General features: G+C 35.4%; 1 protein-coding gene across 1 annotated transcript; it reads left to right on the plus strand.

The window, feature by feature from the left end:
* The first annotated feature begins 14,551 nt into the window (after window positions 1-14,551).
* On the plus strand, window positions 14,552-16,219 carry LOC145126922 (uncharacterized). Its single transcript, XM_079062194.1, has 4 exons — window positions 14,552-15,052; window positions 15,134-15,743; window positions 15,855-16,071; window positions 16,201-16,219. Exons 1-4 carry the CDS (start codon window positions 14,552-14,554, stop codon window positions 16,217-16,219), a joined length of 1,347 nt encoding a protein of 448 aa, XP_078918320.1.
* Window positions 16,220-16,577: the final 358 nt, after the last annotated feature.

Raw genomic sequence — 16,577 nt, forward strand, 5'->3', positions numbered from 1 at the left:
TTATGTTTTTTGTCACACCCCAAAACCGGAACGGCGGAAACGTTCAGGGGTGGAGGACGTCATGTTTAGTATCACGAGATATGTATATGGTAAGCAAGTAATGAACAACCATTTCATTTAGAAAGAAAGTGTTTACAATGTGTGTGTTCACAAAACATAGAATTCATAAACAAATAACAAAACAAGACTTGAAGCTATAATGCTTCATCTTCTGAATCCCCAGCACGAGCACCTGTCTAATAGTCTCCTGAGAATACAAGTTATTTGAAAGAGTTGATCAGCAATTAAGCTGGTGATTTCATAAGATTTTAGTGATGTGAGTAAGCTGTAAAATGTGGTTGAAAATGTATATGTAAAAGTGGTGTAAGCTGTAAGTTCTGTTTTGAAAAGTACGCCTGTTCCTCTAGAAAATCCTATATTTCCTACTTTGATGAAAGTTAAGTAAAATGACACTACAAGCCTTTCTATGAGTACTAAGTGGGTACAAATTATATAAGACTCGGAGTAAAAAAACAATCGATTGTGCGCATCTGCCCTAAGCTCACAACCCAACGAGGAACAGAAAGTAAGGCGGATAGCACACATCCCATTGGTTGTTAGATCGTTGTCATATATAACCCTGGTGTATTCACTTGTTACTCATGGAGTTAATTGTAATGGTTCCTTTATATCTAATGAAAAGTTCTTTTAAGAAAACCCTCATTTCTTAATATAAAATGGTGACCACAGTGACTACTTTTATAATAGCTTAGTTTATACTGCTATATATAATCTAATATCGAATAGAAAGTTAATTGAGTGAATCTGCCCTAAGCCCACAACCCAACGAGGAACAGGAAGTAAGGCGGAAAACACACATCTAACTACCTATTGGGTATTAGTTTTATATATAAACACGGTGTATAAACTAAGGTATTATAAAGTTACTCACCTAAAGTCTTTAAAATTTAACTGGTTTAATAAAATGGATTAAACCCTTTACTGGGAAGTTTCTAGTTTTGTATACAAAAAGTACTGATTTTGGGAAAGTATGTTTTGTACTAGAAAAACTGTTCTTGATTCTGTGTTCTATAACCTGACCCATACCTGGGACCCTTATGATGACTTAATGTATACTACGCATACATATATATAGAATCGGGTAGATAATAGATTGGGTGAATCCGTTCCAAGCCCACAACCCAACGAGGAACAGGAAATGAAGCGGAGAGCACACATCCTATTAGCTGTCGGACCCTATTGGTATATATGTATCCCGTGATGTATACATTAAGGAATCATAAGACTAGCATTATGGTCCTATCCTTTAATTGTATCCTTCTACCAAGGCATCTTCTGTTATGTGCTAGACTCGACTGTTCCAATTGTCGTTTGTAAAAATGTATTATTTCCCTAGTTTATAACTCAAAAATAGATTGAGTTAACTTTCAAGCGGTACTGGCACTTTATGAAAGTATTGGGAAATGAAGTACACAGCTGTCGTGTATAATGACAAGCGGATGTACTAATAACCTAAAAACATATTTGTTTTATTACGGTCATAATGTGAAGGCTAGAACCCTTACTATACGCTCTCCCTGTCGGGAGATTAGGGGAACTAAACACGACCTCTGCAAATTCTTGCAAGCCGTGTAATTCACATTAAAGTTATATGATCATGTATACCCAATATAATTATCACCTTTTGTTAAAACAATGCGTTAGAGATTCATTGGTATAATTAGATCCTGTATTGTGTGTTCTCATGCTATAGCAACCTTACTTGTTTGTTCTGTTTGTTTCTCTTTATTGTGTGTTCTCTTTGTATGGTATTGTTTGATTCTCTTCACTATGTTCTGTATGGTATTGTTTGATTCTCTTCACTGTGTGTTTGACTCATGTAAGAACTGACTCTTTGTGTGCTTCATTGAACTAGAAGTAATAAATAGCATTCTCCTAAACTATACCTATTATAGTTTACTAATGTTCTACGTGGACTGTTATTGAAAAGACTCATTTATCTACTAAGTTATGCTTGTACTTTAAAAATAGAGTTTTGTATAACTAAAAAGTAACATAACTTTAAAAGAGTTTTGAAATGTTTTGGCAACTTATAAATGACATAAGTAACATTTTGAAAGATGTTTATAACAAATATTTACACAATTATCATTGTGTTCACCTTGTATTCCCCCCCTTAAAACAGTTAAAAGCAGTTAAAAGATTCATTACGGGGTATGAACTCACCTGATGTGGGTGATTCAATCGGGTATACGTGTAAGGATGAGAAGTTCCACGAATGATGTCCCGAGACACAATAAGTCCTAAATGACATATAAGGACACATATTGACATGAATATAGTGTTTATAAACAACTATATGAAAGGAAACGCCTTCCGGGACTAGGAAACACCTTGATCAAGTGTTGGAATCACATGTGATTCATCAAAGGATAGTGGAATGGCACTAATAGGTGTTTACTACTTTGGGACCAACTCCATTGGAGTTTACGGTCGTAAACCCATGAGTTTACGGCCGTAAACTCATGGTCCTCCTACCATTTTGTGATTTGAAGTCCTACAAGTCATAATGAAGCATCCTAACTTCAAGTCTAGGCCTTAGGAAGTGATTGTGGCATCTTTTCACCCCTAAATGGAGTTTACGGCCCATGGACCACTTCTCCATGTGTTTGCGGCCGTAAACCCATATGGATGATGGTATTTTGATGTTTTCAAGTACTTAGCACATCAAGGTAAGGGTCTAGGTTAGTTTCCAAGCATAAGGAAGGAAATTAGGGCAACATTGCACCCTAAAAGGGAGTTTACGGCCTTGGGTGTTCCTGGGCCGTAAACTCTCTTCCAACCATTTAATCTTGATGTTTCTAAGGTCTAAACATGTTTAATCTTGTGCATAACAAGTTAGAACAAGAGTACTTACGATAAAGGGGCTTGAATGGTCGGTTTTGGCCAAGAACACTAGTGTGTGTTCTTGGTGTTCTTGGTGTTTCTTGAAGATCTAAGAAAACATGATTTTTATGGATGAAATCATGAGAGAATGCTAGATTAAGAGGTGTATCAACTAATCAAGGAAGAATACTTACTAGTTTTGAGGATCTAAGGTGAAGATCGGGATGATAGTTGAGAGAGAATGAGGAAAATCGGCCAAGGAATGGAATAATGACTAGAAAGGGCCAAGACTTACCCATAAGCACTTGAGTTTACGGCCACATGAGTTTACGGCCGTAAACTCATGGTCTTGTGGCCGTGAACTCATTTAGATGAGGTTAATGTTCGTTTTGCTACACCGTGGTTCTAGCAGGTACTTTCTAACACTTATTCCTTAAGTGTATTAGGCTCAAAACTCCTTAGAATGACCTTTAACCGGGCTGGAACTTCGTACTAATGAATTTGACACTCAGTTGAGTTGACTGACTGAGCTTATAAAATAAAAAATTTCGGGTTGTCACATTTTTTAAGGATAAATTTGATAGATTCACAGTCTCCAATCTTGGGGCTCCTAATCCTCGGTTTGCATCCCTACATTATGAGGCTCGTTCTTTCTTGGAAAATGATGTCACGATAAAGGATATCAAAAATATAGTTTGGGAGTGTAGTGGAGATAGATTGTCAGGTTCAAACGGATTTTCTTTTAAAATTTTAAGTAGTTATAGATGCTTTTGCAAGATGATAATGTCGGCTATGTTCAACATTTCTTTATTTCTGGGGTTTTTCCTATGGGGTGTAATCCCCAAGATCAAAAACCCGTTAGTAAATAAGGATTTTTGGCCCATCTCACTCACTGGTGTGCAATATAAAATTATCACAAAAATTCTAGCCTTGCATATCGTTAAAGTAATTGGTAGTGTGATTTCAAAAGAGCATACTACTTTCGTCAAAGGAAGACAAATACTAGATGAACCCCTTATACTTAGCGAAATTATTGAGTAGTATAAAAAGAAAAAGCGTAATCTTCTTATTTGTAAAGTATACTTTGAGAAATCATTTGAATCTTTGAGCTAGGAATATCTTGATTGGATTATGGGAGCCCTCAGTTTCGGTGATAAATGTTGAAATTGGATACGTTCTTGTCTTTCATCTGCCAAGGCTTCCATTCTTGTGAATGGAAGTCCTACATCAAAGCTTTTGCTATACATAGGTCTTAGGAAAGGTGATCCATTATCCCTTTTTTTGTTCATTTTGGAAATAAAGGGGATGCATGTTATGATTCAAGATGCCATAGCTAATTATTATATTTGGGGTGTCAAGGTGGAGAGACAAGGATTTTGCCTATCTCATCTAATATATGCAGGTGACGTTGTCTTTATCGCATACTGGGTTCAAATGAGGTAGAACACATATCTCAACTTCTCGAAGAGTTATATTGTCTTTCTGGGTTAAAACGTAATATATAAAAATCCAATTTATATGGAGTAGGGGTGGATTAGAGTGTTGTATACGATGTAGCATCTAGGTTTGGTTGTTCGCAGGTAAACTACCTTTTACCTATCTTGGTTTACCCATTGGGTTGAGTATGAGTAGAAAAGGAAGTTGGGATACTATTGTTTAAAAATTTAAAGCTAGGCTCTCAACTTGGAAATCAAAATTTTCCTCTATGTCTTGAAGATCTACTCTCATTAAGTCGGTTCTGGGAAGTATTGGCATTTACTTCATGTCTATTTTCAAGGTGCCTATATGTGTAACCAATTCGTTGGTATCACTTCGAAGCAACTTCTTCTAAGAAGAAGATAGTGAAAGCCGAAAACTCTCATGGATTAAATAGGCATAGGTTGTCGCTTCATTTGAAAAAGGTGGTCTCAATCTTGACAACCTCTCAACATTTAGTATTTTGTTAATTCAAAAATAGCGTTGGAGGTTTGTTATAGATAGCCAGGCGTGTTGGGTGAGACTTTTAAAGGCAATTTATGAGCCTAATGGATCTTTTGGCTACAACGAAAGCAAGCATTCTAAGTGGCACTTGGTCAAAAATTGCATCAGCCATCCGTCAAATACACTAATCTAACCTAGGCCCGTTAAATAATCCAAACAACAGCTTGGGAATGGTAATTCTATTCTTTTTTGGCACGATACTTGGATCAGTCAACAACCTTTAAAGTTGCATTTTCATAGATAATCACTCTCTCATTCACACTACTCTTGTTACCCTAATCTTATCATAACCTCCACCGCAAAATCTACCAACACCATCGTCAATTTAACATCACACATGCCACCATCATCAGCCTTCACTCCACCCTAGTGTCATCATCGTCGGACCTCACCATCACTAGAAACCACCAAGTTTTCAATGCTAAACCATCACTACTACAATCCATGGATGTACCAAAAGTTCCACCGTTTACTGCGCTTCTCCTACAGTGAAAAATCCATAAATTTTATCCGTTAGGGTCATCACGATCATACCATTAGCAACAAAAATCCTTTTTACTATTTTGTAAGTTTTTGTCTTTGACTTTCAGTCTGTAAATCAAGAAAGGTATTTGCATGACTGTTCTATTGCAAGTTTTCCAACTTCAAAATTAATATGGTTGCTCTCACACTCTCCAGTCTCCATGCATGTAATAATCAAGGAAATATGAATAAAAAACTTGTTTTATTTTCTTTTTCATTTTGCTATCCGAATTTATTTCATCTTGAATACCTATTGCATATTATACTACAAACTACATTATTAGTTTTTTAGTTGTTACCCATGGTTGGGTTTTATTATTGTCTTTAGGTTTAGATTATCGGGGAAGTAAAAGCATGAGAACTCTTCGATAGCAGAGGCAACACTTTCGAGGTTTTTTTCTTTGTAGATATGTTTACTCTATAATCATATTCGACCATTGTTCTTATGAATTAATATTATTTATCAATGTCCAATCATTGATCTCTATTCTGATTATTAATTTGAAGTTAATGTTAGGTTTTGGTTTATAACAGTTACTTAGGGCTTATGGTATTACCATAAGCCATATTTGTGACTTATGTGGCATATGGTAGTGATTTTGAGACCATCCTAAACTTAATGTGGCACACCATAAAGTGGTGAAATGTGGTATGCATCGCATAAGACCAGACTCAATCATTTTCTTTCTCTCTCTTTGTCTCTCTATATATCTTTACATTTTAATTAATTAAAAAAATTATTAAATAATTAAAAAAATAGAGGGACATAATGATGTGTATTAGTGAGTATTTTATAGTGGTGTGGTTTAAATGTGATGATGATATGATGCTTAGATGACAACATTTTTGGTGTGGTGGTGTGGCGGGTATACCAAATGGTCTTATCACTATTTTATGTAAGCGTGAACATGGTACAATAGTGATTCTTTTTCTTCTAAACCGTGTACCGTACCAACTGTAGTTGGTATAAACATTTTGCTACTAGTACTGTACCAAGTATACTTGGTACCAATATGTTTGGATACCAACAATGTTTTTTGTACAAATTGGTAATGGTATATGCCAACTTCTATTAATTTTATGTTGTAAGATTTATGTATAAGCTAATTTATAAGGTAATTTTAATGATTAATAAAGAAATTAATTATGTAATTCTTTTAATTTAATAAACAATTCTGGTGCACATATCCCATGGAAGTAAAAGAGGTCGTCTTTATGTTTTTTGTCACACCCCAAAACCGGAACGGCGGAAACGTTCAGGGGTGGAGGACGTCATGTTTAGTATCACGAGATATGTATATGGTAAGCAAGTAATGAACAACCATTTCATTTAGAAAGAAAGTGTTTACAATGTGTGTGTTCACAAAACATAGAATTCATAAACAAATAACAAAACAAGACTTGAAGCTATAATGCTTCATCTTCTGAATCCCCAGCACGAGCACCTGTCTAATAGTCTCCCGAGAATACAAGTTATTTAAAAGAGTTGATCAGCAATTAAGCTGGTGATTTCATAAGATTTTAGTGATGTGAGTAAGCTGTAAAATGTGGTTGAAAATGTATATGTAAAAGTGGTGTACGCTGTAAGTTCTGTTTTAAAAAGTTCGCCTGTTCCTCTAGAAAATCCTATATTTCCTACTTTGATGAAAGTTAAGTAAAATGACACTACAAGCCTTTCTATGAGTACTAAGTGGGTACAAATTATATAAGACTCGGAGTAAACAAACAATCGATTGTGCGTATCTGCCCTAAGCTCACAACCCAACGAGGAACAGAAAGTAAGGCGGATAGCACACATCCCATTGGTTGTTAGATCGTTGTCATATATAACCCTGGTGTATTCACTTGTTACTCATGGAGTTAATTGTAATGGTTCCTTTATATCTAATGAAAAGTTCTTTTAAGAAACCCCTCATTTCTTAATATAAAATGGTGACCACAGTGACTACTTTTATAATAGCTTAGTTTATACTGCTATATATAATCTAATATCGAATAGAAAGTTAATTGAGTGAATCTGCCCTAAGCCCACAACCCAACGAGGAACAGGAAGTAAGGCGGAAAACACACATCTAACTACCTATTGGGTATTAGTTTTATATATAAACACGGTGTATAAACTAAGGTATTATAGAGTTACTCACCTAAAGTCTTTAAAATTGAACTGGTTTAATAAAATGGATTAAACCCTTTACTGGGAAGTTTCTAGTTTTGTATACCAAAAGTACTGATTTTGGGAAAGTATGTTTTGTACTAGAAAAACTGTGCTTGACTCTGTGTTCTATAACCTGACCCATACCTGGTACCCTTATGATGACTTAATGTATACTACGCATACATATATATAGAATCGGGTAGATAATAGATTGGGTGAATCCGTTCCAAGCCCACAACCCAACGAGGAACAGGAAATGAAGTGGAGAGCACACATCCTATTAGCTGTCGGACCCTATTGGTATATATGTATCCCGTGATGTATACATTAAGGAATCATAAGACTAGCATTATGGTCCTATCCTTTAATTGTATCCTTCTACCAAGGCATCTTCTGTTCTGTGCTAGACTCGACTGTTCCAATTGTCGTTTGTAAAAATGTATTATTTCCCTAGTTTATAACTCAGAAATAGATTGAGTTAACTTTCAAGCGGTACTGGCACTTTATGAAAGTATTGGGAAATGAAGTACACAGCTGTCGTGTATAATGACAAGCGGATGTACTAATAACCTAAAAACATATTTGTTTTATTACGGTCATAATGTGAAGGCTAGAACCCTTACTATACGCTCTCCCTGTCGGGAGATTAGGGGAACTAAACACGGCCTCTGCAAATTCTTGCAAGCCGTGTAATTCACATTAAAGTTATATGATCATGTATACCCAATATAACTATCACCTTTTGTTAAAACAATGCGTTAGTGATTCATTGGTATAATTAGATCATGTATTGTGTGTTCTCTTGCTATAGCAACCTTACTTGTTTGTTCTGTTTGTTTCTCTTTATTGTGTGTTCTCTCTGTATGGTATTCTTTGATTCTCTTCACTATGTTCTGTATGGTATTGTTTGATTCTCTTCACTGTGTGTTTGACTCATGTAAGAACTGACTCTTTGTGTGCTTCATTGAACTAGAAGTAATGAATAGCATTCTCCTAAACTATACCTATTATAGTTTACTAATGTTCTACTTGGACTGTTATTGAAAAGACTCATTTATCTACTAAGTTATGCTTGTACTTTAAAAATAGAGTTTTGTATAACTAAAAAGTAACATAACTTTAAAAGAGTTTTGAAATGTTTTGGCAACTTATAAATGACATAAGTAACATTTTGAAAGATGTTTATAACAAATATTTACACAATTATCATTGTGTTCACCTTGTATTCCCCCCTTAAAACAGTTAAAAGCAGTTAAAAGATTCATTACGGGGTATGAACTCACCTGATGTGGGTGATTCAATCGGGTATACGTGTAAGGATGAGAAGTTCCACGAATGATGTCCCGAGACACAATAAGTCCTAAATGACATATAAGGACACATATTGACATGAATATAGTGTTTATAAACAACTATATGAAAGGAAACGCCTTCCGGGACTAGGAAACACCTTGATCAAGTGTTGGAATCACATGTGATTCATCAAAGGATAGTGGAATGGCACTAATAGGTGTTTACTACTTTGGGACCAACTCCATTGGAGTTTACGGTCGTAAACCCATGAGTTTACGGCCGTAAACTCATGGTCCTCCTACCATTTTGTGATTTGAAGTCCTACAAGTCATAATGAAGCATCCTAACTTCAAGTCTAGGCCTTAGGAAGTGATTGTGGCATCTTTTCACCCCTAAATGGAGTTTACGGCCCATGGACCACTTCTCCATGTGTTTGCGGCCGTAAACCCATATGGATGATGTTATTTTGATGTTTTCAAGTACTTAGCACATCAAGGTAAGGGTCTAGGTTAGTTTCCAAGCATAAGGAAGGAAATTAGGGCAACATTGCACCCTAAAAGGGAGTTTACGGCCTTGGGTGTTCATGGGCCGTAAACTCTCTTCCAACCCTTTAATCTTGATGTTTCTAAGGTCTAAGCATGTTTAATCTTGTGCATAACACGTTAGAACAAGAGTACTTACGATAAAGGGGCTTGAATGGTCGGTTTTGGCAAAGAACACTAGTGTGTGTTCTTGGTGTTTCTTGAAGATCTAAGAAAACATGATTTTTATGGATGAAATCATGAGAGAATGCTAGATTAAGAGGTGTATCAACTAATCAAGGAAGAATACTTACTAGTTTTGAGGATCTAAGGTGAAGATCGGGATGATAGTTGAGAGAGAATGAGGAAAATCGGCCAAGGAATGGAATAATGACTAGAAATGGCCAAGACTTACCCATAAGCACTTGAGTTTACGGCCACATGAGTTTACGGCCGTAAACTCATGGTCTTGTGGCCGTGAACTCATTTAGATGAGGTTAATGTTCGTTTTGCTACACCGTGGTTCTAGCAGGTACTTTCTAACACTTATTCCTTAAGTGTATTAGGCTCAAAACTCATTAGAATGACCTTTAACCGGGCTGGAACTTCGTACTAATGAATTTGACACTCAGTTGAGTTGACTGACTGAGCTTATAAAATAAAAAATTTCGGGTTGTCACATTTTTTAAGGATAAATTTGATAGATTCACAGTCTCCAATCTTGGGGCTCCTAATCCTCGGTTTGCATCCCTAAATTATGAGGCTCGTTCTTTGTTGGAAAATGATGTCACGATAAAGGATATCAAAAATGTAGTTTGGGAGTGTAGTGGAGATAGATTGTCAGGTTCAAACGGATTTTCTTTTAAAATTTTAAGTAGTTATAGATGCTTTTGCAAGATGATAATGTCGGCTATGTTCAACATTTCTTTATTTCTGGGGTTTTTCCTATGGGGTGTAATCCCCAAGATCAAAAACCCGTTAGTAAATAAGGATTTTTGGCCCATCTCACTCACTGGTGTGCAATATAAAATTATCACAAAAATTCTAGCCTTGCATATCGTTAAAGTAATTGGTAGTGTGATTTCAAAAGAGCATACTACTTTCGTCAAAGGAAGACAAATACTAGATGAACCCCTTATACTTAGCGAAATTATTGAGTAGTATAAAAAGAAAAAGCGTAATCTTCTTATTTGTAAAGTATACTTTGAGAAATCATTTGAATCTTTGAGCTAGGAATATCTTGATTGGGTTATGGGAGCCCTCAGTTTCGGTGATAAATGTTGAAATTGGATACGTTCTTGTCTTTCATCTGCCAAGGCTTCCATTCTTGTGAATGGAAGTCCTACATCAAAGCTTTTGCTATACATAGGTCTTAGGAAAGGTGATCCATTATCCCTTTTTTTGTTCATTTTGGAAATAAAGGGGATGCATGTTATGATTCAAGATGCCATAGCTAATTATTATATTTGGGGTGTCAAGGTGGAGAGACAAGGATTTTTCCTATCTCATCTAATATATGCAGGTGACGTTGTCTTTATCGCATACTGGGTTCAAATGAGGTAGAACACATATCTCAACTTCTCGAAGAGTTATATTGTCTTTCTGGGTTAAAACGTAATATATAAAAATCCAATTTATATGGAGTAGGGGTGGATTAGAGTGTTGTATACGATATAGCATCTAGGTTTGGTTGTTCGCAGGTAAACTACCTTTTACCTATCTTGGTTTACCCATTGGGTTGAGTATGAGTAGAAAAGGAAGTTGGGATACTATTGTTTAAAAATTTAAAGCTAGGCTCTCAACTTGGAAATCAAAATTTTCCTCTATGTCTTGAAGATCTACTCTCATTAAGTCGGTTCTGGGAAGTATTGGCATTTACTTCATGTCTATTTTCAAGGTGCCTATATGTCTAACCAATTCGTTGGTATCACTTCGAAGCAACTTCTTCTAAGTAGAAGATAGTGAAAGCCGAAAACTCTCATGGATTAAATGGGCATAGGTTGTCGCTTCATTTGAAAAAGGTGGTCTCAATCTTGACAACCTCTCAACATTTAGTATTGTGTTAATTCAAAAATAGCGTTGGAGGTTTGTTATAGATAGTCAGGCGTGTTGGGTGAGACTTTTAAAGGCAATTTATGAGACTAATGGATCTTTTGGCTACAACGAAAGCAAGCATTCTAAGTGGGCCTTGGTCAAAAATTGCATCAGCCATCCGTCAAATACACTAATCTAACCTAGGCCCGTTAAATAATCTAAACAACAGCTTGGGAATGGTAATTCTATTCTTTTTTGGCACGATACTTGGATCAGTCAACAACCTTTAAAGTTGCATTTTCATAGACTTTTTAAGCTTAATCTGAATATCTCTTGTTTGGTGAGTGACCATTGTTCGACTAGACAATATGTGTGGAATTGGCGTAGACCTATTCGACGTGGCTATGAGTAAGAGAAAATGAACTCACTAGAATCAATTTTACTTGGAGTTGTTATTTCTAATACGCCAGACTGACTCTGGTGGTCTTTAGATCCAACAAGAGAGTTCTTAGTACAGGTCACTAGGAAACACATCGAGAGTTTCTCTACAATAGATGGTGGTGTTCATACTCGATGGTGCAACATGGTGCCAAGGAAAAGTAATAATTTTATTTGGCTACTTTCTTAGGATCGGTTACCAACATGGTTTAACCTTTCTAAGAAAGGTTCGGAGCTCTCATCCATAGTCTGCCCAGTGTGTTCTTGTGGGGTAGAAACTATACAACATCTATTTTTTTAATGCTAGGTAGCGGTTGATGTTTGGAATCTTATTGCGACATGGTGCGGGTTGGTGCTACCTATAGTACCTTCGATCAAGGAATGGTTATCATGGATTGATGATTGTAACCTCTTTACAGCCAATAAACGTCATCTGGAAGTGATTGTCCTAACTTCATGTTGGTTTATTTGGCAACTACATAAATCCACACTTTTTGGCGATTACAGGTCAAGAAAAATTTAATTTTTGATAGTATAGTGATTAGTTCTTTTTCTTGGTTGAATAATCGAGCTTCCAACTCCGTTGTAGTTTGGAATGCTTGTCTTTTAAATCCGTTGTAACTATTGTCCTTTTAATATTCTAATACCTTACTAGAATATTTAATATATAAAGATGTAGATGTTCAAAAAAAACTACTAAAAGTTCTATTGAAGTAACATTAAAGTAATGTTTTAATTTTGTAATTTAACGTGGTAGCAACTATTATCTAATGCGGCTAAATGACTTATATCATTGTTTTAAAACTATAAATATTAAACACAATTGACAACTGAAATATACAATTATATATATATATATATATATATATATATATATATATATATATATATATATATATATATATATATATATATATATATATATATATATATAGAGAGAGAGAGAGAGAGAGAGAGAGGGTCAAGATCAAATAAGAAGGAAATTTTTGGTAGGAAGGTAAGAAGTTTTTTTTCTACATATTTTTTTCACGAACAAACAAAATGAATCATTAGATGATTCACACGCACACACACACAAATATTTTGGCTACCAACTTTTTCGGTTCCGTTGTTCACATGTTGGTTGGTTTTCTTTAGTATAATTTTAATAGCCCTACTTATATGTAAACTCATGTCCGCACTTTGAAGTTTGATCCATGTCTTCATTAAATTTCTAATTTTTTCCAAGAAATGGAAAGTTGATTCTTGAAAGTCCGAGTACAAAATTGCATATTTTTTCTAAAAAAAATTAAACTAATTTGGAAAAATGACTTTATGTTTTCCTTAAACATGGTACCTTGTAGATTTCCCTAAATTAAAACCGTGGAAACTTATGAGAGAAAAAAGCCCATATATGTTGAAAATATAATAATACAATTTTAGGGAAAATGCTATTGTAGCACTAGTAACTTTTTCATTTGGTTTGATTTGACCAACTATATTAATTTTTTCACAATTGACCATTAATATTTTACTGTAGATGTCAATTACACCATTGTGACCGATTTTAGAAGGTTTCCCGGTTTCTCATCCTACCTATCATTTATTTTAAATTACAATTGTTAATGATGTGTATATTTGGTCCACGTCATTTTAATGAAAGATATTAACACAGATCCTCACTTCACTCGTCTCCTTCCCCTCAACCTCAATTTACTATGCAGGAAGTAAACGGCGAGTCAACAGTTAGGGTTTTCGCAGTTGCGTCCGATCGAGATATTAGTTCTGCCGATCGGGTTGTAAATGAAGCTAGTAGCATAATGGGACAACCTAATCCTGATGTTGGACTGTTTGCGATGGTGGAGCTCAATTACCAAGGTGTATTTACTCGTAATCCTTTGTCTTACTTGGGGGAGTGAAAAGCTCCTTCAATAATATTGATTTTTCTTCTATGACTTACTCTGAGTGTGTCGCTTTCCTGGAACATTTCATGCATGAGGAGATTAAAAAACTTTCCTACTGTGAACCAAAAAAAGCTTTATGTGATGGCATTCGACCAATTTTAAATGATGTAGATTATGTTGCTTTTATTTATGATGCATATGGCACAGATGGCATAATTTCTTTCTATGTTCACCATGATGGTGATGGAATTGATGGGCGGTTTGATGAAGAAGAAAATGAAGGTGATGATAACGACTCTTGTGTTGATGATGTGGAAAATGGAAATAATCTCAGGGATGTGGAGATTGAAAATGATGAAGATGCTATCCCTATGAACAGAACAGCTCATGATCCTTTCTTAAGTCATTTATGTGTTGGAGGGGGTTTAGATGATAAGGAAAATGACTTTGTAGATGATGATAATTGGATGGAAATGCATGATTCCCTACAGATGCATTCCATTTTCAATTAGAGTATACACCGGAAAAAACAAAAGCCCATACTTGGAATGAAATTTAAGGATCCAAAACAATTGAAAAGCATGTTGTGCAATTATGGAGTGGCTAATATGTACCAATTATAGTATGAAAAGAATGAAAGGTATAGACTTCTTGTTAGGTGTTGTAAAGGTGCATGCACATTTAGACTATGGGCATCTTGTATGAGTGATGAAGCTAGTTTTTAGATCAAGTATTTGAAGGATGAGCATAAGTGTGCTAGGAATTTTAAGTTAGGCTCATTGGTTACATATTCATGGACTAGGAGCCACTATACCAGACAAATTCTACATAGGCAGAAAATGAGTGTGAGGAAACTTAGACTAGCAATGATAAAAAAGTTTTGTGTGAATGTTAGCATAGGGCAATGCAGAAGAGAAAAAAGATATGCAATGGAACTAGTAGAGGGTAATCTTAAGGATCACTATGCAAAAATCTGGTCATATAGCCAAGAGATTCTGAGAACAAATCCAGGTTCCACTGTTAAACTTGAGGTGGATCATATGCCTGATGGGAAGAACTCTTTCAGCAAGTTCTATGTGTGTTTTGATGGTGTGAAAAAAGTTTGGATGGAAGGATGTATAAAGATAATTGGACTTGATGGGTGTTTCTTGAAAGGGATTTGTAAGGGGGAGTTGCTTTATGTTATAGGTAGGGATGCAAATGACAAAATCTTTCCTATTGCATGGGCAGTGGTATCTATTGAGAACAAGGAGAATTGGAAGTGGTTTTTAGATCTTCTTATTGATGATCTTCATTTAAACTTAGGAAATGGATACTCTTTAATGTCAGATCAACATAAGGTATGTGTTTTTATTATTTGATCCTTTAATTCATTATATTTCATATTATAACATCAAGAAAAATAATTTCTTTTTTTATAGGGGTTGATTGAGGTTGTGAAGGAGATGATGCATTTTGTAGAGCACAGACAGTGTGCTAGACACATTTGTCAGAATTTACTTAAGAGATATAGTGGGGCCCACTATGAGACACTGTTTTGGAAAGCATCAAAAGCATCAACTGAGAATACATTTAAAGCTACAATGAAAGAATTGGAAATTTTAAACCCAAAGGCACATAAGTATATGATGGACAAGGATCCAAAAACTTGGTCTAGTGCATACTACCAACCAGGTAGATGTTGTGACTCAGTTGAGAATGGCATGTATGAGAGCTTTAATGTTGTAATTATAGATGCAAGAAAGAAGCCAATTATAACAATGTTAGCAGAGTTGGGATTGTACATGATGGAGAGATTGTACAATATGAAGGTGAGAGGACAACAATGGGGTAATCAGATTTGTCCAGAAATAAGGGATAAGGTAAACAAGCTTAAAAAGCACATGGGACATTTTGAGGTGTTAGCAAGTGGCTTAAACCAATTTGAAGTAAGGGCAACAGCCGAGGCATTTGAGGTTGACCTTGACATAAGGACATGTTCTTGTAGGTTGTGGAAATTGAATGGGTACGGATGTTTGCATTCTACAACATGTATCTCATACCTAAATAGGGATGTGGAAGCATATGTGGATGTTATGCTAGTACCGCCACATAAATGAAAAGTTACAAATATAGAATTGCAGCCATGAATGCCATAAACAGATTATATCCCACCTTTGGCACCTATTAGCAGAAGAATGTTCGGCAGGCCAGTGACTAAAATGAAAAGGGGTGCTGTTGAAAGACTTACTAGCCATAAGGTATCTAAGTCTGGAAAGAAAATCAAGTGTAGCATCTACAGGGAGCATGGTTACAACAAGGCCACTTGCTCTACAAAAGGACCTAATGATGTTAACACGAGGAAGAAAAAAAACAAAAGGTTAGTGAAGATGGAATAATGGAAATAATGGAGTAAGTGTCAACGAAACAAGAGGACATGTATTATCTTTAATGTTAATTTGAGTTTAATATGCACTATAACAAAATATTAATGAAACATTAATTGTAGGTTAATGAAAGTGGCTTAGGAGGGTAGGAACATGAGGAGGTGCAACTCACTCTAATTGATGTGCAAGTTACGCTAACTCAAGATGGTGGTGTTATTGGTTAAGTTGATGAAGCTGGTGGTAGTGCACATGTTCAAGTACAAAGGAGAATCCATGTGAAACCAATTTCTGAAATATTGAAGGGGATAAGGAAAAGAAAATCATAAAGAATCATAAAGGTGAAATTGGGCAAGAGAGTTGGGGATGATAATGCTCTAGGAAATTCAAAGGAGAAACCACTTCCTATAGATTAGGATTAATATGTTTTATGTTTTTATTTGTGTTATGTTGTGATACTTTGATGCTATGAAGTTGTTATGTTTTCCATTAGTACAATCTA

Source organism: Lactuca virosa, chromosome 7 (genome assembly GCF_052849685.1).
Source record: "Lactuca virosa cultivar CGN04683 chromosome 7, Lactuca_virosa_CGN04683_v6, whole genome shotgun sequence".
Classification (NCBI taxonomy): Eukaryota; Viridiplantae; Streptophyta; class Magnoliopsida; order Asterales; family Asteraceae; genus Lactuca; species Lactuca virosa.